The following is a 23,984-nucleotide window of genomic DNA, read 5'->3' as shown; positions in this document are numbered from 1 at the left end:
GGCCACTGTCAAAGATGATTTATGCACACTGGAACTAACCAAGAAATTTACTTTTCGTCTACTGGATCCAACCTTCGATCCCTGATATATTTGACATTCATTTCCCATTTCATTTTTTTGCGATATTAACTACACCTAGATGAAGAATACGTGTTGTTATATCCCTGTTCTTACACCGTCATTTTGCCTATTCAAGTAATAATAATAATACATTATTAATTAACTTACATATTTAATTAATGTCATTAATCTAATGTGAATACTTTAATTTCATCATTTATATTATAATTATTATTTATTATTTCCGAGACTTTGTTCGGACTCTCCCCCCGAAATATATTTCTTGATACGTGCCTGCTTTTGACTAATCTTGAATGATTGATTGATTGATTGATTTGTTGTTTTAAGTCCACTTTATGCACAGTAAGGCTAATCGGGACTTGACCTACAGTTGAAAGTGGGATCCCAACCACTGTGCCATGTGCCTCCACCGGGTATCGAACAGACTAATATTGAGTAATAGAGGTCCCGAGTTCGGCGGTTATGTACAGAATGGTATTTGAAAGGGAAGGGGAAGTCCTCCATCTGCTTGCTAATATTTGGTTATTGTGGGGAGACTATATATGTACAATTTATAATATATCGATGCTTCAAGAGTAGTTGCCGGAAATTTAGCAAAGACCTCACTCTTTACGTGCATCTATCCATTTTGGACACTTATCAATATCTCCAACTATTAGAGCACAGCCAATTATGATTGTGAACTGATAGCAAAACGTTTGTTTGTTAAACTTGTTTTAAGACCAATTTAAGCACAGAAAGGCAAATCGGGACTGGACGTATATTTTAAAGTGGGATCCGAGCCACTCAGTGGGGTAGCGCAGATCTTGGCCCCTCCCCCCTGCAAGTAAAATATTGAGGGGTCCCCTTAGTGTAAAAAAAATATAATGCCAGAGTGGGACGGAGGTACAATAGTTAGCTAGTTAGCTGCCCTCCCCCCTTCGTTGTACAAGAAATTAACTTTTACCTCAAATATTATGCCTTCCCATTTTTTTGTTATCGACTTATATCACTGTAGTACCTTCTTGAAACTAAATCAGAATGGTCTGAATCTCTGAAAAATAACTGGAAGAAGAATCTGGAAATATTTTCTCTACTTCAACGCAGCGACACAGCCAGGAATCACTTTTTGGGGAGGGGGAAGCTTCCCGCTGCCAAATATTTTGTTCGTGATGCTTTGTATTTTTGCTTGAAATATTTTTTTTAATGAAGTTGCATATATTACACAGATATTAAAAGATACTGTTTTGGTGGAATTGTAAAAAGATAGTAAACACTCCTCTTTTGGACTTTGAGGTGGATGTGCCTTCAGCCCCTAAGCCATCACCTGGTTCCTCCAGGCCAAGATTCAACGTAAGAGTCGCTCATATTAGCCTTCTAATACTGAGTGAGTAATATACTCAAGCAACAAACTTATCCTTCAGTATAGGGGGTTGAACCGGACATCTAGATTGTTTGTAGTAACCTATCACAAGGTAAATTTCAATCTGCTACGAAGAAATAACTGCGGACGCTAGTTTTTGAGTGATAGATAATAAAGCTGCGAAGGAACTCTATTCACTGAAAATTTGTCACTCAATGAAATGCAGCTTGGAAGGACTGAACCCCCCCCCCCCCCATCCCTCCCAACAAAATGAAAGAAGGTTGCCACAGGTTAGTAGACCTCAACATCATTATTCATAATTTTAACGCTGCCATTCTTTCTTCGATAGACCAGTGATCATACTTTCTTAAAGACTTTTTCATGAAACAAGAACCTTTTTAATAATAGACCATCAGTGCTCGAATTTGCATAATCATTCTCCTTCACCTACTGCATCATCTTCAAGTTGTTCCACACAAGGATCCTTCCTTCTATCTTCAACGCAAACAAGGAAATTTGCAGCTAGGAATTTTCCCTTCGAACACTGCAGATCAAAAAATCGTATCACATTGGAAAATAAGAACTAGTTCGACAGAAATGTCCACAAAATGCCAAATTGTAGGAAAAATGAACTTACAAAATTACACAAAATAATGGTCACATTTAACTCATGCGTTGCATACCGTGGCAGAGGCGATGATGGTCTTTATAGCAAAGGGATAATTTACTATGGGTCCCATCTTTAACTGAGGTTTTCGGCCCCTTTGAAGTAAAACGTAACAAGTGTAGCTCTTATTTCAATATGAAAAGAATTGCGGCTCCCCTTGAAAATACTTGGTGGGAAGTTACATTTTAAATATCACGTGTAAAACTAAAAGGTTACGAATTAACAATTTTAATGTTTATTGTAAAATAAGGATCGACTGGTTGAGCAACTGAATATTTCTACTGGATTCATAACTAGACAATTGACACGCTACACTACGTTTTCGACAACTGTGTAGATACAAAGGTATGAGATGAGGGATATTTTCCTATCGATGGACATCTGCGAGCAAGTAAGTTAATTCTGCATTTCGGAGGGGGGCCCAAGTTACTGGGGCCCCTCTGGCTGAGATAATATGTCACTGCTTGTTATCGCAGACATCGTATGTGATGTTACTGGGAACTAGATTTCTGTTTCATAAATCGATTTTTTTATAAGCGACACTATCTGTAGAATTTCTGCGATTATATAAGAAATTCAAGAGCACATTGTGGGGCCCTTACACCTCCCCCCCACCGAATTGCGGGGTTGCGGGAGCGGCTGCTACGCCACTAGAGCCACTAGGTGCCTCCACCGGGTATTGAATCCGTGGTCCCTTGATTACAAGGCGACGACGTCACCACTACGCCATCGGAAAGGCCCTGATAACACAAAGTGTGTAGCTTCTTGCACGAGAACAGTAACAACAGAATCCTGATTCCAAAGCAGAGAATTTATATTTTAGGTATTTTACTACATAATCTATGTTAGTTGGCCATTTTACTGTAACTTAATGAATGTATCGACGGAAACAAGAAGAAACATGCAGCTTCACAGTGCATAGGCTGGTGATCTCAAAGGACGATGTGTAAGCTTTCTTTCAACTAAGGAAAGGAAAACAGTTATTCTTCAGGGTTCCGGCACATCTGTCAATGGCCAGTGGACACGACCATTCCCTTCTCCCCCTCCCTGCAAGATCATAAAAGCAGCGAGGTCGGGTTGCTGAAACTGGGTAACGATGGTAAGAATATGGGAGATTTCTCGCTGGGAAAAAGGAGAATTTCTTGAAAGCAACGTCAGCGCCTCCCTCGTGTTCCCTTGGTACTGTTGTTAGAACGGAACCAACGACACCCTCGAATTTTGGTTTTCTTTCAACATCCAGCCGAGGCTTAATGCTAGAGCAGCAAAGCAGCCACGCTATGCACTACCTATCCGTAGCAGTTTTAATGGCCAATTAAGGGATCACTGTTTTAAATCAGAGCCAAGATGTGACATTAAGAATTTTTTGAACAGTATAAATCCTGATGTGCTGGCAATTCTAAATGCACAAAATGGCTCTTATAAGCTGTCCCTCAAATTGTTTACACAATATAAGAAACCAAACGGCACAAAATTTACACAGCCCCACATAACAGAAACTGTACCGGTATATTCAAATGCAAATTCAGACAAAATAATAAGCAGTTTGATAGATCAATTGAATATTATACACACTGAATTTGCAGCAAAAGAGTCTGGATGGAGCCTATGCGGTTCTCCACACAAGTTATATGTTAATATTTCTGAATTCAACCCATTACAAGGTTCTACATATCTGCCATTACCTGCCAATATCAAAAACAAAAAAGCCGTGGTCAATATTGAAAATAATGATGAGAAATGCTTTTTGTGGTGTATTTTAGCTGCTTTGTATCCAGTTTCAAGCAATCCTGAGAGAATAACTTATTATAAACAACATGAAAATGATTTTGATGAGGCAATGGAGGGTTTAGAATATCCAATGTCTGTTCAGAATATTGATAAATTTGAAAAAAAGGCCAGGGATATTAATGGTAAACAATTATCTATTAATGTATTTATTTGTTCCACTGGCCGTGACAATTGCTTGATAGATCCTCTCAGAATCAGTACACTTGATGATGAATCTGCAATTCCGATTGATCTGCTCTTAATTAAAGGGGATGGCACAAATCATTACACTCTGATACATAATCTTGAAGCTTTAGTTAGAACACAACTAGACAAAACTCATAGAATATTCAAGTTGTGCAGAAGATGTTTGTCTGTATTTGATGGTCAAAAAATGGTGAAAGCGGTTCGGGAAGAGAATGCAGAAATTGCTAAAAACAAGTTAATTGAGCATCTGAAATACTGTGGCAACCATAAACCTGTTCATATGGAGATGCCAATGCCAAGTGAAAATGCAAAATTCAAAAAGTTTGAAGCCTTGTTGGAACACCCAGCATATATAGTCTGTGATTTTGAATCAAATCTCAAACCTCTTGCATTCTGCAGCCCAGATCCTGAGGAATCTTCAATTACACCATACCAGTTACATGAACCTTCCAGTTTTTATTATGTGGTTGTACAGGATGGTGTGGTTAGTAAAGAATATTTATACATGGGAGCAGATGCCATCAAAGAATTTGCACAAAGAATAGAAAATGAGTGCCATGACATAGCATCTAATGTCTTATTAAAATCAAAACCCATGTTGCCTTTAACAGAGAAACAGATTGAAGATTTCAACAATGCAGAAAAATGCCCGGTATGTGATTCTGAATTTTCAGATGCAAATATCAAGGTTCATCACCATTCTCATACAGATGGTAAATTCTTAATGGCCCTGTGTAATAGCTGCAATATTCAGATCCAGAGACCAAAATTTGTCCCCATATTTTGCCATGGTGAATCCAATTATGATTTTCATCATTTGATCAGGTACGAGGGGTTTAACAAGCAGAATTTAAATATTTTAGCTGAAAATGATGAGAAATATATTGCCATTAACAAAATAATTAAAGTTAATGGTGTTTCTATTCACTTAAGATTTCTTGATTCCTACAGAATTTTATCGGCTAGCCTGACTACACTGGCCACTCAATTATCTGATGATCAATTCAAAATCACATGTGCTTTGTTTCCAAATCAGGACCTGAAATTAATTAGGCGGAAGGGTGTATATCCATATGATTATGTTACAGATTTTTCTAAATTTGATGAGTGTTCAACATGAAAAAAACAAATATTAAATTTGATAAGCCTATTTATGTAGGGGCTGTGATATTGGAATTGGCCAAATTACACATGTTAAAATTGTATTATGATGTGTTGAAACCTTTTTATGGTGATTGTGTAAAACTGATGTACATGGACACAGATAGTTTTGTTCTTGATATTCAAACAGAAGATGTTTATCAAGATATGGCACAGCCAGAATTGTTTAAATATTTTGATACCAGTGAACATTCAAAAATTCACCCCCACAACAAAAAGGTGCCTGGCAAGTTAAAAGATGAGACACTTGGTGATGTTATTGTGGCATTTGCTGGGTTAAGAGCCATGATGTACAGTTTTGAAACATGTAGTGGTGCTGTTGCCAAAAAGGCCAAGGGCATTGGCAGAGTAACTGTGGACAAAGAGCTTGAATTTGAGGATTACAAAAATTGTCTCAAATCATGTAGCACAATCAGAACATCAGAAAATAGAATTCAGAGTGTGGATCACTTATTGACTACAAATATTGTAAGAAAAGTGGCTCTGGACCCACATGATGATAAGAGATGCATTTTATCATGTGGCATACATACTTTACCTTGGGGGCATTGTGATTTGAAAAATGGCAATCAATGCCCAATTACAGAGCATGATTTGAAATAAACAAACATGCCTATGAACTTATTTGGGTTCAAAAAACAGGCTATTATGGAGCTGCCAACACCACAAGCCTCTTCTGATATAATATCTAAACTAAGTGCTTTGTTAATTATTCATCTGAACAGCATACTTACAGATGTTGGTGATGAAACAGGTAAAATATTGTACATATTTAACAATAATTTAAATCATTACCAATTACCTGTAGGTGGTCAATTGCAATTTATTACAACCCCTGAGCGTAATGTCAAGATTTCAGTAGGGAGAAATATTTATAGAATTAAGCACTCAAACATGATTTCTGGCACTGTATATACTGTTTCTGCTGGTGACTGCTTATATATTGAGGTCCCTGGATCATATGACAAGCTTATACCTTTTTTTATAGAATTAAGAATCAGATATTCAATAATAAATAACCACTAAAACAAAAATGCCTAATGATATATTTGGCCATACAAGACATGAAGATCACAGTGATGAGATTCTGATGCTTGATGTCAGAGTCAAGAAATTAAGAAGTGATTTACAAGCTTTACAAACCACACTCAATGCCAGTCTTCAATTAGAAATTACAAATTTACAATCACAATGCATGGACCCTCTTCTTAAAATTGACTCGGAACTTAAATTATTGCTTCAGAAATATACTGATTTGGCCACATTGGATAATTTTCAAAGTTTAGAAGAAGCTGTAGCAGCTCTTCAAGCCAAATTTAAGACCCAGGCCACCAACTCTGAGCAATTGAAACAACAATTAGAAGAACAGATTAATAATGTCCAGGCACAGCTCCAAACAATTGTCAACAGCATAAAATCACAAGAAGATTTTGATCTAGTGATTTCCACTCTAAAGGAACAGATTCAATCATTACAGATACCTAATCTAGACCCTCTGAACAATCCCATAGCCGAGGTTAAAGAAAAAATTGAGACACTTGAAAATTTTATGAACAACTTGCCATCTTCTGATGCTTTGAGTGCAATAACTCGGAGTGTTGCAAATATTAAGCTGCCACTTGAAACATATGAAGATTTTGGAAAAATTCAAAGTACCATAACCCATCTTGAGGGTACAATAGCAGCAGTGCAAAGTGATTTGACAAATGTACAAGAATCTCTAGAATCTCGCCTGCCTGGTATTGTAGACACACTTGTCAGTGTCCAGCAACAGATCACAAAGCTTGAAAACCTCAACACTGAATCTGAACTATCACATTTTCATCACTTGATCGATGATATCCAAACAAAGCTTGAAATTTTACAGCATACAACACCCACTCAGGCAGATATAGCCCTGCTCCAAAATGCTATGCAAAATGTGGCTGATGCATCTGAATTAAATAATGTTTAATTGGCACTTGAATCTTTGCAAAATACTGTATCAAATCTGCCTACATCCCAGGAACTTAAAAATATAAAGAGGGCAGTGAATCGCATATTGAAATCAGAAGATATCAAGAATATCCAGACAGAGATCAAACAACTCACTCAAACAGTGGCCACTCTACCAACTAATCAACATATTAATGAACTGCATGCCCTGTTTGAGGATATCAGAAGACAGGTCCATGATCTTACTGCTCAAAATTCAAAATTGGCAGTTATTGAAAATTTGCAACAAATTGTAGCTAATATCAAGCAACAGCTAGGGACCATGGAATCCAATCAAGCAAATGCTCTGTCTGTTTTTGCCACCCAGCTACAAGAAATTGTGCAACAATACAAGAAACTTGTTGTGGACATAAAAATCAAGCCAGGCCATGATGATGTTGTTAGGACCATCAATGAGCACCTTGAATCTGTAACAAGCAGATTGCTTACAGCAGAAAAAGAAATAACAGGCATAATCGAGAATCCAAAACATACAGTAATTCTTGAATTGTACAGCATCCCCAACAAAGAATATGATTCACCATTTACACCAGGTGGCAAAATATATATGCTGTCCCCTGCACAATTTTATTACCAGTTTTTTGTTGGGGGCACACTGAGACCAATCAAGATCAAATATTGGCTTCAACCACAGGCACACCACTACCCCACCTTATCAATAACAAATGCTGACAACAAAGCAAAAATCACCAGTGTAGAGTTAGAGGATTTTACAGATCCCAATACATTAGAAACAGCCTATGTTGAAGATGATGGCTCTCTGGAATTTAAAATACAAATAGGGGACAAATTATATTTAGAAAATCCTGCAGTATCAGCTGCTGAACACCCCATAGTTGCAATATTCTTGTTTTCATATTATGTCTAGACAAATTATTGTTGATGAATTACACAGACAAGCCAGACATAATTATAAGAGACTGCCAGTAGTCACAAAAGGCATAGATGATTTATGGCAAGGGGACTTGATTGAGATGGCAAGTAGACAGCTGAAAAACTTAAACAAAATCAACAAGGGCTACAAGTATCTACTCACTGTCATAGACACATTTTCAAAATTTGCCTGGGCTGTGCCACTCAAATCCAAAACTGGAAAATGTGTTACAGAAGCCATCAGGACAATCATCAATCAGAGTGGAAGATCACCGCGCTATTTGCAAACAGATAATGGCAAAGAATTTTATAATTCTGTGTTCCAACAATTTATTAAAAGCCAGTCAATACAACATTACTCGAGTTACAGTGATCTCAAAGCCTCAATTGTAGAGAGATTCAACAAAACCCTAAAAAATCTTATGTATAAACAATTTACACTTCAAGGTAATTATAAATGGCTTAATATTCTTCCAGAACTTCTACATAAATATAACAACTCGGTCCATTCCACAATCAACATGAAACCCTCTGAAGTAACTTCATCTGATGAGCAAAAATTGATCAGGACTGTTTATTATCCTAGATACCAGCCAACAACAAGAAAGGCCAAATACAGGGTGGGTGATCAAGTAAGGATCAGCAAATATAAGCACTTATTCAAAAGAGGCTTTACAAGAAACTGGAGCACTGAATTATTTACAGTGGTTCAAGTTAAACCTGGGACCCTTAACACATATATAATAAAAGACCACCGAGGAGAAATTCTCAAAGGCAGATTCTATGAAGAAGAACTCAGCAAAACTAAACAGCCTGACACATATCTCATAGAAAAAATCATCCGCAGAAAAGGCAACAAGTTATTTGTCAAATGGCTAGGACTTCCAGAACACAGCTGGATCGATGCAGACAAGGTGATAATATGAGCACCTGGGATGTTATAAAGAGGCTGCCAGAACCTGAACAGCAGATTAAGAGAAATGGCAAGTTGCTGCCTGATAATATTAGATGTCTTATTGTTTGGCCATCGGCTTGTGGTAAAACTACACTAATGATTGATAATTTTTTATTGGCACCCAACTGGTTAGATTGGAAAAACAGGCACTTGTATGTTTTCTCTAAGAGCTTGGAACAATTAAAATATCAGCAGCTGATGAAGCTATATGATGGATTGGATATAGCCACTTTTGAACCAGATGTTAAGCCACTTCATGAATGTCTCGATAATTCTGTTGTTGTGTTTGATGACATTATACTGGATAATCAAAACAAGGTTAGAAATTTCTTTACACAGGGCCGACACAAAAACATTGATTGCTAAAATACCGAAGCAGCTGATCCGAGACAACAGCAATTTTATATGTGTGTTTCATCAAGATCATACCAACCTCAAACACGTACATGATGAATATGTAGGTGGGGACTTGAGCTACAATAATTTTGCCAAGTTTTGCAGTAGGTGCTGGAACCAGGACAGTTATGGGTTTGTCACAATTGATATGACAAGAAAACCCAATAGTGGCAAATACAGAAATAAAATCAACAATTTTCTAGACATTGAAACATATATAAATAACCATGAAAAGGCCAATCATTGATGATCTTAAATTAAGAGATTATCTTGTAAAAAGATTTAAGGGATGGAAATCACAGAACCGAGGAATTTATGAACAACACAAACAAACAGAACAGCCTATCATTGATGCTATTAGTGAATTAGGTAAAAATATCAAAACTGTTACAGAGCAAAATCAAAATTTGATCACAGAACTTGTACCTGTAGCTGCAAGGAACATATTAGATTATCCAATCACCCCACTTTCCAGTATTCATACACCTAGTCCTGTTGCTCCTCGAAGAATTGAAGCTACTCTGGATCCTATTGAATTGGGTCGTCTTGCTCAAAAATATTTAAGCACACCTAAAGACAACAAAGATGAGGTCTTTGGCTTATATGCTGACACAGAGCTTGATGGTAGCATCATACATAGAATTGGCAATTTCAGAGTAACATTTATGGGAGATGATATAATTGTATATTCAGAATCTCATCTTGGACAAAGAGGTGGTTTTGTTAAATATCCCGGCACACCTGGATTGTGGGAACTAATAACTAGGAAGAGGCCTGGCAGCTATACAGATCAAGATTATGAGCACTACAAAGAAATATTAATAAAATCAGATGCTCTATACCAGAACAATGATCCCACACAAAAAAGAGTCAAGTCTAGCAGTGGAGCAAAATACAACAATTTAATCAAGCCCATATGGTCACAAATTAAGACAGGCAGTGGAATCAAACAATACAACACCCTGCCTAAAGAATTTGTGTGGGTTGATGATGTCAGGAAACTTGTAGATAGGTTATTGGTGATAGCTGGGGAGGAAAATGCTGGCAACCACAATTTTTACAATGAAACGGTTGGAATTATGGACATGATAAGCACCAAATTATCTAATTTTATAGTGAATGACACTAAGGGGATTGGATATCTTATAAAAATTATTAATACTCTACCACCTAAATTTTGGAATATTTCTGAGGGCCGGGGGTTGGTTAATGACATTATAAACAGCTGCCATTTGAACTACATATTCCAGGCTATCAGTATTGTGGTCCAGGCACAAAATTGGACCATAGATTAAACAGAGGTGATCCTGGTGTTAATCCCCTAGATGCTGCTTGTAGAGACCATGACATAGCATACAACACACATTCTGATCTTGACAAGAGACATGTTGCAGACAAGAAATTAGAAGAGGCTGCATTTGGTAGATTTGTAAGCAAAGATGCTTCTTTGAGTGAAAAAATAGCAGCATTGGGAACCACCATAGCTATGAACACCAAACAAAAACTGGGGTGGGGGCTGTGAATATGTATATAATAAACCTAGAATGAAGGCCAAGGGTGTTATGTATCAAATACCTTATGCAGGTCTTAAATCTCTTAAAACTATTGATAGTCTTTTAACCAAAAAGCAGCGCAAGAAAAAAAGCTCTTGTATTGCCAAGGGCCATGGTATGAAATTGTTGCTTAGTACCCCCCAATTAAAAAAATGACAACAATCTAGAAAAAAATCACATGTGGGGGGTTTCATATTTACTATCCCGGCCATCTTAGCAGCACTTGGGGCTGTTGGGAGCTTGGCTGGGGGATCAGCTGCCATAGCAAAAACAGTAATAGATGCCAAGAAAAATAGGGCAGAATTAGATGAATTGAAGCGCCATAACCTGGCCATGGAGAAACAAGGCAAAGGTGTTAAGAGAGCCATGAATAAGTTTAAAAAAAACAAGAGCCGCTTACAAACCAAGATATTGAAGCTTTAATCAAGCCACTGGGCATCAAAAATTTTAGAGGTGTGTACATGTCTGATTCTTTGCCAGAACAACCACTCAACAAAGAGTGTGGCATTGTTAATTTGGATAAGTACAAAAATCAGGGAACTCACTGGATTTGTTATCTTAAATATTTAAAAGATGAGGCATTTGTGTTTGATTCATTTGGAGGTGTTCCACCTGAAAATTTAATAAAATATCTAAAATCAGTTAATCTTCATTACAATAATGCCCGTGTACAAAATTTCAACGATGTTAATTGTGGACATTTGTGTTTATCTGTTCTCAGATATATGTCTCAAATAAATAAACCATCAATTGAAAATTTTCAAAAGGCCTTGTGGTATTTAAAACATCATGGGGGTATTCCATCTCACCAGCCAAAATTCAATATTGAAACTCAAATTACATGATGATATAGTGTATCCCAAAACAATAGCTCTCAGAGCATTTTATGGCATGTACTTGATCCCTAATATTACACACCACAACAACAAAATTGCAGTAGGGGATCAAAAAATTGTCATCACTCCAGGGCAGTATAATCTGTCCACTCTAAATGCTCAATTACCCAGAGGTATAGTATTAACTCAAAATTCTGTCACTCACAGAGTAAAGATTGTATCTGCTACAGAAACAGTGGATCTGGGTACTATAGGAGAGCTGTTAGGCTTTGAGAACAACACAAAACTTGAACCAGCCATCAAACACACTGCTATTAATATACCTAAATTCTTAGCCATAGAGACTCTGAATATTCACTGTAATGTGGCCGAGGGTATGATCACCAAATCAAATGGCATAGGCACTCACAAACAAACTGGCATCATTGCAACATTTAAACCTAATTCTGAATTTATGGAGCCAATCATCTACACTCCATCCCCAACAATATATTTTCCTGTGTGTCATAACAGAATAGATAATATTGAATTGATGGTCACTAATGAAAAAGAAGAATTAGTTGATTTTGCTGGAGCCACAACAACTGCAATCATAGAGATTAATATTTAAATAAAAATACATACAAAAAAAATGGAAAATATTGAGAGTTGTGAGCTACAATCATTCCCTCCAAACAGGAGGACATTTGCAAATTTAAATCAACCCAACACAGAGATTGAGGTTGATCTTGATGTAGGGGATGGCTTTATACACCCTCACAGAGCAGATCTATACATCAAATTTGATGTTGTAAAGCTGGATGGAACAGATTATCCGGCAAATTCAAATATAAGATTGGTAGACAATTTTGTGCCGCATCTGTTCTCTGAAATTGAAATCAGAAAGCATGGTGTTGTTATAAACAGAGTGGATTATCCCGGCATTACCTCCACAGCTTTGGCCACACTAAAATTATCCAAAACCGAGGCTTCTTACTACAAAATAGGTGGATTTGAGACTGGTGATAAAATATTATCCAAGAGCCACACAGTGCTGTTCCCTATGCGCCTGTTGCCAGGATTCTTCTCAGATTACAAAGATATTATGTGGAAGGGTGGTTTAAGAATCACATTTAGAAGAGCTGCCAATGATAATAATGCTTTGATGAGGTACAGCACATTAAACTCTACAGGGGAAGCTCTGCCCAATACCCTACCTGATGAAGGCAAATGCATTATTCAGACTATGGAGCTAAGAATCCCAGTTGTTGAATATGAAGCCAGTTATGCTCTTAAATACAAAGCAGATATAATAAAAAATCCACAGGTTCCTTTACAATTTTATACATATCAATGTGTACAGAAGCCTGCAACTGGTACTTATTATGAGTTTGATGCTACAAATTCATTCTCCAGTATACAATATGACATGCCGGATTTTGTGGTGGTTCTGTTTCAGAATGGAAGACACAATAATCAGGAAAAAAATTCAAGTAAATTTGATAACTGCAACATCAAGAACATATATCTTAAAAATGGCAGAAATGAGGTTTTCCCTAGAGAAAATTATAATTTAGACATGTCCAAGGATGATTTCCTTAAATTATATGAAGCATTTACAGCATACAAAAGGGTCACTACTGGCAATACTGACATGTATTACACACCAGATGAATTCAAAGCACAGAGACCCATGTTTGTAATCAACACTTCAAAAAGGAAACAAGTTGTGGTTAATGACAGGACAAACATTAAAATTATCTGTGAATTCCACGATACACTCCCTGATGACACCATATGTAGTGTTATTCTCATAGGTGAAAAATCATATGTTTATGATGTAAGAAATGAGAGAGTCACAGAGCAATTCTAGAAAGTCTCTGCATATTACATTGCTTTAATATTAGATAAACAAATTGAGGCTGGTGTCCAATTGAACTTAAACCGGAAGTAAATATGTGTGTGTGTGTGTGTGTGTGTGTGTGTGTGTGGGTGTGTGTGTGTGTGTGTGTGTGTGTTAATACGTTTGGCGTAGTTTTAGGTGTAGCCAAAAAAAATATCAAGAGGTGCATATTTTTAACAAATTTATGGACAACAATCTCACAGAAGTGCCTTTTATAAGTGTAGGCAAATCAATCTGAGAGGGGTCATCATTTCACGGGAACTTCCCGAGGGCATTTTTACAAAAATCTTGGATTAGGCAGGGTTCCACACTTGAGCAAAAAGCTCATATGGGCATGTTGAGCCTGTTTTAAGTGTAGCCAAATCTGCCTGAGAGGGGCTCATCATTTATCGCCCCAGTAGTATCATCAATTACACTACTGTTAAAGGGTTTATCCCCTTATTGCGTGACGAGAACAAATAGCCTGTGTGCTGACGTGCCCATAATTTAAGAATAAATCAATCGAAAATTCATACTTTGTGCCCAAATCTCTCGCCTTGTTCGACGCCCGTATCGTATGGGTAAAAATTACCCAGCCGATTTCGATATATAATTTTTGACCACTTCCGATGAGCGTTTGAGGTCGCCAGCCTTCTCAGTACCTTTCTAGTGAACCCTTTCGAGTGTTGGGACCTTGAATCGGCTGTTACTTAGTTCGTTTGTTCAGCTCGCAGGGCCGTAGAAACACTACCTGGGTAAATTTCACCCAACGCGCGCTCATACGTTTGAGGTTGGTATTTCAACGTGTTCTTTCAGAATTAATATAAATAGATTAATCAATTGCTATTTACATGTTTTAAAACAATTAAAACAAGTAACTTTTCTTCTCGGTAATTTTACCCAGCGCACGTCCTAGCGGGGAGCGCTCGTCTTGCCGGTTAGGCCTTCGTGAAGCCACTATGATTTGTATTTCATCGGTCTCAGCATAAGGTTTCAGTCAAGAAATAATCAACATAAGCTGGAAAACAAAGAAGGTTCTGAGACTAGGAAGGCGAAAATCTAGAGTGAAAAAATGAAGCAAAAAAAACAAAGGAACTAAATGTAGGAAGGAAATCCATATGCCAGGGAGAGGTCGAGTGGCTTTTTGATCCGTTCTGTTGGCGCCCCGTACCATCGATGGCCGTAAGAGCAGAATCTCGTGGAAACAATGAGGAGCTCTGCGGCAGGCACTTCTCTCGGATATTTATTGATCTCCACGAATTTATTTCTCATCTGGAATTAATCGCAGATTCGTGCAGTGAATTTATTTCTTCAACGTAAAAATTAACTTTACGGAGGCGTCAGTTCCAGACAAAGCAAACTAAACAGTGTGACGCAAGATACTTTTCCGCAGGTAAGGCCTGCCATCGTCGATGTTTTCTGTCTTGTGTGGAGTGTCTGACTGTCACACAAGAGATGCGAGTGCGTCTCCCGCGGTAGATGAACCATGTATGAAGACACACTGCGGTACAGTCAGCCTCTAATAAATGGTTACCTCGGAGGAATCCACTAGGGTAAAGGCAGCCGGAGCGCGATGCTGATCACATCTCCTCCACAATGGAGTGATGTATTACCTCCACACTCCCTTTGTCCCTCCATGGCACGGTGCAGTGAGCAGGGGCTCCCCTATGGCATAGTAGTGGTATCATCGTCGCCTTGTAATCAAGGGCTCCCGGGTTCGATCACCGGTGGAGGCACTGGGTTTAAGGCATGTTGAAAAAGGTTATAATATGTGCTTGCATGGTGTAAAGTTTCGTGTACACAGATCTAATTAATTTATTTATTAAGAATATAGCTAACTGAAATCACAAGTTAGTGATCCAACAGGTGTCCATAGACTTCATCTTCCATTTTCTTTTCATATTAAGGATGCTGATACAAATTTCCCTCATTTGAAAATTTTCTTAAATTGAAAATTAGGGGAAAAGGAAACCCCATTTCGCCTAAAATGACGGTTTGGTGATAGGTCATGTTCTGATAAGCCATTAGGCGAAAGAACAATACAAGGTTTGTTCCTGTTGTACTGCGAAGGTGATCAGATTTTCAAAACAACAAAACGGGGCATTTTTCATATCTTCCTGAAGGAAAACGAAACGGCAAAATGTGTAAATTTTAATACAAAAATTGTTTCGTCACAAATACTTACGTTTGAAAAGTAAATAAATAAATACTGTGTAAATAACTTACATAAAATGATGATATGCACTGAACTAAACCAAACAGTCCGTTACAATTGAAAAGTCATCCATTGATATTTTGCCGATGAATGGATGGATCTTTTTTAGTACAGCCTTCTTTTCAAATAACAATTTGTAAGAATTTTGCAGTGATTCTACACCAATAATTCATTGACACAAAGATTGGACATTTTGGCGTCCCGTTTTACATTACAAAAAAATCGGGACAGAAACTCAAAGAAAGGACTATCCCCGGCCAATACGGCACTTCACCTTATGTACGGCGACATCATGTATATTCACAACCAGTAGCACCAACTTCAATAAATATTGAGGAGAGGTAAGTTTGGCATAAACATTATTTTATGTATACGTGTGTGTGTGTGTGTGTCTGCTCTTTTTGAGAGAATATAGGGGGCAGAATGTGCCTTTGCCCCACCCCCCAAATTCGTCACCTCTTTCCACAACGTTTAGAGTGTAATTTATTAATAATCCTCTTATTTATTTTCAGTGCAAGGGACATTCTGAAGCACTACAAGGAACATAAGGACTTCCACGTTTGCTACTACAGCCCTCTGCAACATTCACCAGCCATTAGGACAGTGATGTGGTATGTAGGCTTTCTTTTGTTATTAATTATAAATTATATCATGCAATTAGTGCAATCACTTTTATTTTTTGCTTCCTGCTCGATTGTGTAAAATTAACAATGTTTTGTTTGTTTTCCATCCATTTTTCCAATCAACATTTAAAGTTGAATAAGCAGTTGCCGACATTAGAAAAATAAGTGCCAAACATGACTATAGTCCGCGTCAAATCTCCTGCATATGGCAATAGCCAATAGCAGCGCACTGCAGCGGTGCCATGTCGAAATCTCCAACGGAGAAGAGACAGCGTGGTTGAGCGAAACGCCTTGTCACGGAACTAGGCAACGTCGCACGTCTGTGATTCGCTGGTGCTGTTCAGCCGTTCAAGGTCATATGCAGGAGATTTGACGCGCACTCTAGTCTTTCATTTGTTCTGCATCTTTGTTTTGAATATGGTTCTTTATTTCAAGAGAGTCGCGTATAGCTTTAGTTTGTCGTGGCAAATATAGATTTTTCATGCATTTGTTCGGAGTACAAAGGGAATAAGAAATGTTTGCAATTGCTTGGGGCCATATGGCAAAAACAAATGCAGAATATTTGCTTTCGTGTTCTGAAATACAGTAGCGTGCGCAGTGATCTCGTGACGAGAAGAAAATGGCTTGTTTTCGACAGCATACTACTTACTATAGTGCAGGAGGCCTTAGAAAGATCGCTTCGCGGGCTTACAGCAGACGACAATATGGGTGTGTGTGTGTGTGTGTGCGAGAACCAATCAGGTCCGCGAATGAGCGAGCCCGGTTGCCACAGCTAGCTCGCTACACCCTCCTGGAAGGGTGAGTGACCTCTGCCTCTTGCTATCTCGGCCTGTTTGTTCGACTGAGGAGCAGACGACACGAGAGTATCGGCAATAGTGTGCGAGTGACGTCTGCTGTTAGCCCGCGAAACGCTCTTTCTAAGGCCTCCTGCACTTATATCTGCAGAAACGTACGAAGTTGTCATGCATTATGGCTCGTCAGGAGAGAATAGTAACATTTTGAATGCACGATGTAAATGTTTAATCAGGGCTGAGCCGATACCACTTTGAACCTATACCGATACTCTCACCTATCGATACCTATGCTTGAAAATTGTAATGATTAAAATTGTTCAAAATATTAATATTAGTGTGTAATTATTCCACTCTAATTATATGCATCAAAATACCAAAATTTTTGTTTTTGAAATATTCAATAATTGCATCGGAATATTAAATTTAATGTTATCACACAATTCAGGTTTTCACACAAAACTGGTGCAAAAAAAAAACGGGTTTTGCATAATTTCTAGGATAATTATATTCCTTGAAAGTGTCAAATTTTGTGGTATTTTACGTTTTTGATGTTTTTGCGATGTCATCACCAGTCAAGAACAAGTATGAATACTTCGTGTAGGATTCATAACACGAAACCAAAACAGCATTGTGTCTTTTTGTACCGGGTGTTTCATAAATTATCGAGGGGTTACAAAACTTTATTGCAAGTCAAGTATTGAACTTTCGTTAATGAAACCTGCCCAGAACGAACGAGGAACGCAGTTCTTTTTAACACCGACAAATGTTCAATGTATGCACCACGGGTGACACGGCAATCATCAACACGATAGGAACGCGAGCAGTTTGTGCGTGAATGTTTCGTTGAGCCAGGAGTTCATATCTCTGCCGCTAGGCGACACTCAAATCACCCACATCACTCGCAGTGCTTTGTGCAATGTTTTGATCTCCAAGACCTTACATCGTGTGGCTTCTTTTTTGTGGGGTTTCATCATAGACAGGGTATTCGTCTCACCGATGCCGCGTGATATCGCAGCCCTAAGGGAGCATATCATCGCAGCGATAGACACAGGCACATGTTGATGCAAGTGTTGCAAGAAGTAGACTATCGTGTTGATGCGTGCCGTGTCACTCGTGGTGCATACATTGAACATTCGTAGGTGTTAAAAAAAACAAAAAAAACAGTTTGAGTTCTTCGTTTGTTCTGGACTGGTTTCATTAACGTAAATTCAATACTTCACTTGCAATAAATATTTGTAACCCCTCAAGTATTTATAAAACACCCGGTATAAGAAAACGGCCCTGAGACGTACTATACAATAAAGAACTGTTATTTGTCAAGACTATTGTCTATTTCTAATTGTCAGTAGTCAAGACTGTATATATTTATTTGTCTCAAGTATGAGATTTACAAGTGGCGTGAGTTGTGAAAGGGCACGGAATTTTGATGATGATTTTTTTTGGGGCGGGTTGGAATAGTCTTTGACATGAAAATACTGGAATATACCTTGTAATGTGTGCGCACGGTCTTTCCTAATTGATTTGAAATTACAAACAAATATATGGTAAGGTATCTGTAACAGTTTTAACAGGAAAATGTCAAACTGCTACTCCCGACCATTTTTTACTGAAGTAATGTGTCATAATTAAACGACAATTTGTGTATGTATCTGTAGGTTTTGTGTAATATGAAGTCCACACTGACCAACATCTGTCCACGTAGTCACTTGTATGAAAGCTGTGTAAAAACTATTTAGTGTATGTACTCTGACGCGCACATGGTTTACACCTATGTGTCCAATTTGCATCTGTAAGCCATGTCCGTGTTTATACTGGTGGTTTTAGTATTCACCCCCCTCTCCCCGTAATCTGTTGGATATATGGAAGTTCAGAAATCAAAATGGGCAATTTATTTTCAAATACTTGTTCAAATGTTTTCAAAAACACAAGGGGGGAGACAATGCTAAGCGAACCCTTCCTTGAGACAATGTAGAGTTTAGACAGAATTTCCAAACATTTGGAATTCTTGAAACTTGTGCAAAACTGGTTTTATTCTTGCATCACAGCCCACCCGCGACCCCCTCCAATTTCACATCTGGCTCTCCTCTTTTTAGTGTAAATTCCCTTATAATTGTCCCAAAACTCCCTTTCCTTTTTGAGTTAGAACCTGGAGTCTCTGGGTTCGTAGTTCATTATCCTCACTACACTCACTTCCCCTGAGCGGTTGGCATAGTATATGCGTAAGCAGATTTAGAAGTGCATGATCAAATATGGGTGAACCCCATCCCCCTCCCCAAGAATTTTTGTTTTTTACTGTGTACAAACATGCCACAAGCATAGCAGCAAAATGCACGGGACAAATGCTTGCAAACATTGTACGAGTACAGTGTTTGTCAGTGTGGACATCCAGTTGTCGTTCCTACACCAAACCATCCTCAAGTCCCTCAGCCAACGCATTTTCATCAGCAAACCTGGTCGTTCATTTTCACAGCCTTGCATTTCTTTCTTTCCTAGGCAATTGTCATCCTTCTTCATTATCATTTGCCTCGAACTCTTATTTGCCCCACCTTGTTCACATCTTCACTGTCTTCCCAATTTGTTCCTTCGGCTGACGTCAGTGGATGAACTTTGTTTTTGAAGTATGGGGGTCAGGATTTACATACTTGTCAAATGAAAAATCCACTTTCGGAGATTTCTTCTTCACATACGCGCGCCAGTAAATGCATAATTACGGAATTAAAGTACAAACGTGTACACAGTGATTTGTCCACACACCCCAACACCGCCTATTTTTTTTTCATAAAGGTTCAACTTATGATAAGTCATTTTGGCTCTAAATTTACCCTTACCTCCCCCTAAATACGACCTTACACGCACCCCTTCCAGATGGAAGCTTTTGGACGAATCCCTGCATGCACAATAATTTTGTACATTGGCGTCAAGTTTAGAGACCGCCTTGCAATCAAGGGGTTTCCGGTTCGATACCCGCTAGAGTCACACAGTGGTTCTAATCGCACTTTAAAATTTAGGTCCAGTCCAGAAAAGTCTATCTCAGCATAAAGTGGACCTAAAAATTAACTTATTCCAAAATTATTTTATGTGTAGGGTGTATTGATAACATAACATATGGTGACCGAAGTTTAAGTAGTTAAAATCACAAAAAAAAAGTGTTACTGAGCTGCCGTGCCGCCTTGTATGTGCGTGTTCTTCCCAACGCCCTACAGCTTCCCCTTTCCATTGGCCACCGACAGACTGAAAGTGTAATACCATATTTCTCTAAATCAAACAACTACTGAAGTTCAAAACACACTTGCTTATCGTTGTTTGAACAGTGCAAAATCAGATGTTCAGTTATTTTCAGCAAGCTTACTGAAAATATGCACTTGCTTTCAAATCCTGGCCCCTATCAAGGATTAGACTGTAGGAAGGATATAACGAGAGGTAATGATGATATGTGTCTTTTGCAGGAGCGGTGTGGTTGTGTCAGGTGGTCTGTGTGCTTGGATTGCGTATTCCTTGTGGAAAGGGGACTACAGCTCCTAGATCGTCAGATTAGGTTGTTACAGTGATCCTGAAGTAGTGGTTTAAGGCAGTGACTTAGATGGTTTATTAAAGGTACTTTGTATAAGAAATAAGTTTTATTGTAGGTTGTTCGACCTAAGTAAGCAGTGATTTGGGGCATATCTTAAGACTGCCTGTAAGAATAATTTATATATCTAGTTCAAATGACCCGCCGCACTGGGAAAGCATCACGTGATCCGATTTCTTTCTGCTGCGCGCGCAGTTCAGTGCGATGTGCGCCTTAACACACGACAACCAGATTGACCTCCATGTACAGCAAGGTTGCGTATGTCTCAGGATGAAACCTGGTTATTTCACGTCAGTGGATGCGTAGTAGTACAGAAAATTAAAGTGGCTGTCTATGTTCTTTTTCAGTAAGGAGGTTATCTCGATATTGCGTTTTGATAACAAGTGTTGCCGCCTCAGGATATTTTATGATTTTTCGGTTAAGAAAACTTGTTTAAATAGAAAAAGAGATATTCATATTTTTTTTTTAGTTATTCGTTAATTGATTGAATTAGTTTAACGAGTTAGGCATACTGGCGCATATAATTTTCTTTTTCGTAAAAAATAACAATCTTATATTAAATTGGGTTTATTCTCGTATGATGTGACCATATGCTTGCCACTGCACTCACCGTAACGATGAGAGTACAGGAATTAATTATAATGAGTTAGTTGATGGAACCGTCCAAAAGATTTTCGCGAACTGAGGCTAATTTAATTTAAACACTCTTCCATTTATTAAAAAATATAAATATCCGAAAACTTTTCAGATGGTTTTCTGTTTATCGTGTTCGATCAGTTTACTTGTTTTAGATATCACTTCATTGAGTTGGCAACACTTGAACAATGGTTTATAATCTACACAAGAACGAATTTACCTATTTACTGTACTTATCGTTGAGTTAATATGAAAGTTTACGCGCCACTCTGCTTTTTTTAATTAATTTCTTCGACCATGCTCTGTTTTTACGTAAGGCCACCTCGAATGTCGGTGTAGGCCATGTTCGTTGCTTAGAGGCCCTTGTAAAATATGCTTATTTGAATTCTCAAGAATGTATGTGCGTGTGAGAGTGCGTGTATGCGTATGTGTGCATGGTGCCTCCCAGCATTGAGGCACCCAAATCTTCTGGCTGTGCTCTAATGGAAAATTGCACTTTCTGTACGTTATTTTTATGTAAAACCATAATAAAAAAAAAGACAATGGCACGAAGTTTCATAGCTAGTTGTGTCAAATAAATTGTCTAATTTGAAGTTTGAGTTTTTTATTATTATTATGTTTGTATCTGCTTGTGTTGTTACTAGGAGGGCACATGTTGCATTAATGCATTTACCCATTTCTCATGACACCTCGAACAGTAAAATGCATTTCGTTTATTACTTATAAATAGAACTAGTGCAGTATCCAGTAGGTCCAGCTGTATTTATTTATTTATGCTTTGCACTTCTACAGAGGATTGAACCACCAATTACAGAAGGCTAGTACAGTATCCAGTAGGTCCAACTGTATTTATTTATTTATGCTTTGCACTTCTACAGAGGATTGAACCTCCAATTACAGAAGGCGCACACTTTGTTTGATTAATACAATAGAAATTACATGGAAATATACAAACACATATTCATTCATTCACGTACAATACATATAACATACGTAACACATGAGATATATATGAGGGGGTATCAAAAAGTTCGTGCAATCTCCTGGAAGGAAACAAACTAGAAACCCCCTCGGATATGTGTATTGTACAATGGTCCATCTAGGTTAAGCACACAAATTTTTGTCTGTTTTGGATGTTTATTGCTATCCTTTTTTTACACGTGAATAAAGGAAGGTGTCATGATTGACAAAATTGAGGCACGGAGCGTCATCAATTTCCTGCATCTCCAGGGGAAAGCAGCGAAGCAAATTCACGATGAGATGAAAGCAGTGTACGGGAGGAAAACCCATCCTATGAGATGGTTTCGAACAGGAAACGGAAGTTCCAAACCTGTCACATGCTAATTTCCGATGCCCCTAGGACAGGGAGACCGTCCTTCACAAATGATGCCACATTGATGGAGAAAGTGGAGAAGATGATAATGGAAGACAGGAAGATCACCATTAAAAGTGTGATGGCTGTAATCGGTGTTAGTTATGGGTCCATCTGGAATATCATCCATCACCAGCTGCACCTTCATAAAGTATCGGCACGGTGGGTGCCACGATTGCTCACCCCTTTCCAGAAGAGGACTAGAGAGGAAGCAGCACTAAAGATGTTAGGCCGCTGTGAGCTGGATGAAGAGGATTTTTTCAGCAGACTGGTTGCAATGGACGAAAGCTGGATCTACCTTTATGACCTAGAAACAAAGGAGATGAGCAAGCAGTGGAAACTCAGCTCCTCACCGGCCCCCAAAAGGCAAGAGTGCAAAGGTCAGCCGCTAAGGTGATGCTGTCCGTTTTCTGATACTGTGAGGGAGTCTTCCTGACGGACTACCTGCCACAGGGTCACACAATCACAAGTGACTATTATTGTGATTTCCTAGCTCGGTTACGTGAAGAATTGAAGGTGAAAAGGCGAGGAAAGCTAACAAAAGGACAACACACCAGCCCATTTTGCCCATGCATCCATTTCGAAAACATTTCAATTAGGATACGAAATTTTGCCCCACCCTCCATATTCCCCAGACCTGGCACCGAGTGATTTCTTCCTCTGTTCGGAAATGAAGCGTCCACTCAAAGGACACCACTTTAACACGAGGGACGATGTCATTCAGGCCCAAAATGCAGTGTTCTATAAAAACGGCTTACGCAAGGTGAAAGGCCGCTGGCAGAAATGTATCACCGAGCATGGCGACTATGTGGAGTAGTCGTAATACCTCCATGATTTCGTACTTGTCCAAAGTTGTTTCCTTCCAGCTGATTGCACGAACTTTTTGATACCCCCACGTATATACTTATATACACTATACATTTAGGCAAGAGGTTTATACGTAATTCACAAGTATTGCACAGTGTAAATGGTAACATTTATATTAAACAATCTATATTCTATCAGAGTTTCTATAGCACCGAATCTATTATTCTTTTATATCTGTCAAATGGAAGTGAAAAATCTGTATGTTATAATACCTC

General features: G+C 38.3%; 1 protein-coding gene across 1 annotated transcript in view; it reads left to right on the top strand.

Moving 5' to 3' along the window:
• The window catches only part of LOC145992139 (pre-piRNA 3'-exonuclease trimmer-like), a 150,110-nt gene extending 127,993 nt beyond the window's left edge, over window positions 1-22,117 (top strand). The window contains exons 12-13 of the mRNA XM_083128404.1: window positions 16,422-16,520; window positions 20,773-22,117. Coding sequence (XP_082984530.1) covers window positions 16,422-16,520; window positions 20,773-20,848 — 175 coding nt within the window. The 3' untranslated portion in view covers window positions 20,849-22,117. The remainder of the gene's footprint in view (window positions 1-16,421; window positions 16,521-20,772) is intronic.
• The last annotated feature ends 1,867 nt before the right edge of the window (window positions 22,118-23,984 follow it).

Source organism: Lepisma saccharinum, chromosome 9 (genome assembly GCF_977018435.1).
Source record: "Lepisma saccharinum chromosome 9, izLepSacc3.1, whole genome shotgun sequence".
Taxonomy (NCBI): domain Eukaryota; kingdom Metazoa; phylum Arthropoda; class Insecta; order Zygentoma; family Lepismatidae; genus Lepisma; species Lepisma saccharinum.
Note: the sequence above shows the minus strand (reverse complement) of the source record. Positions and strands in the feature narration are given on the sequence as shown.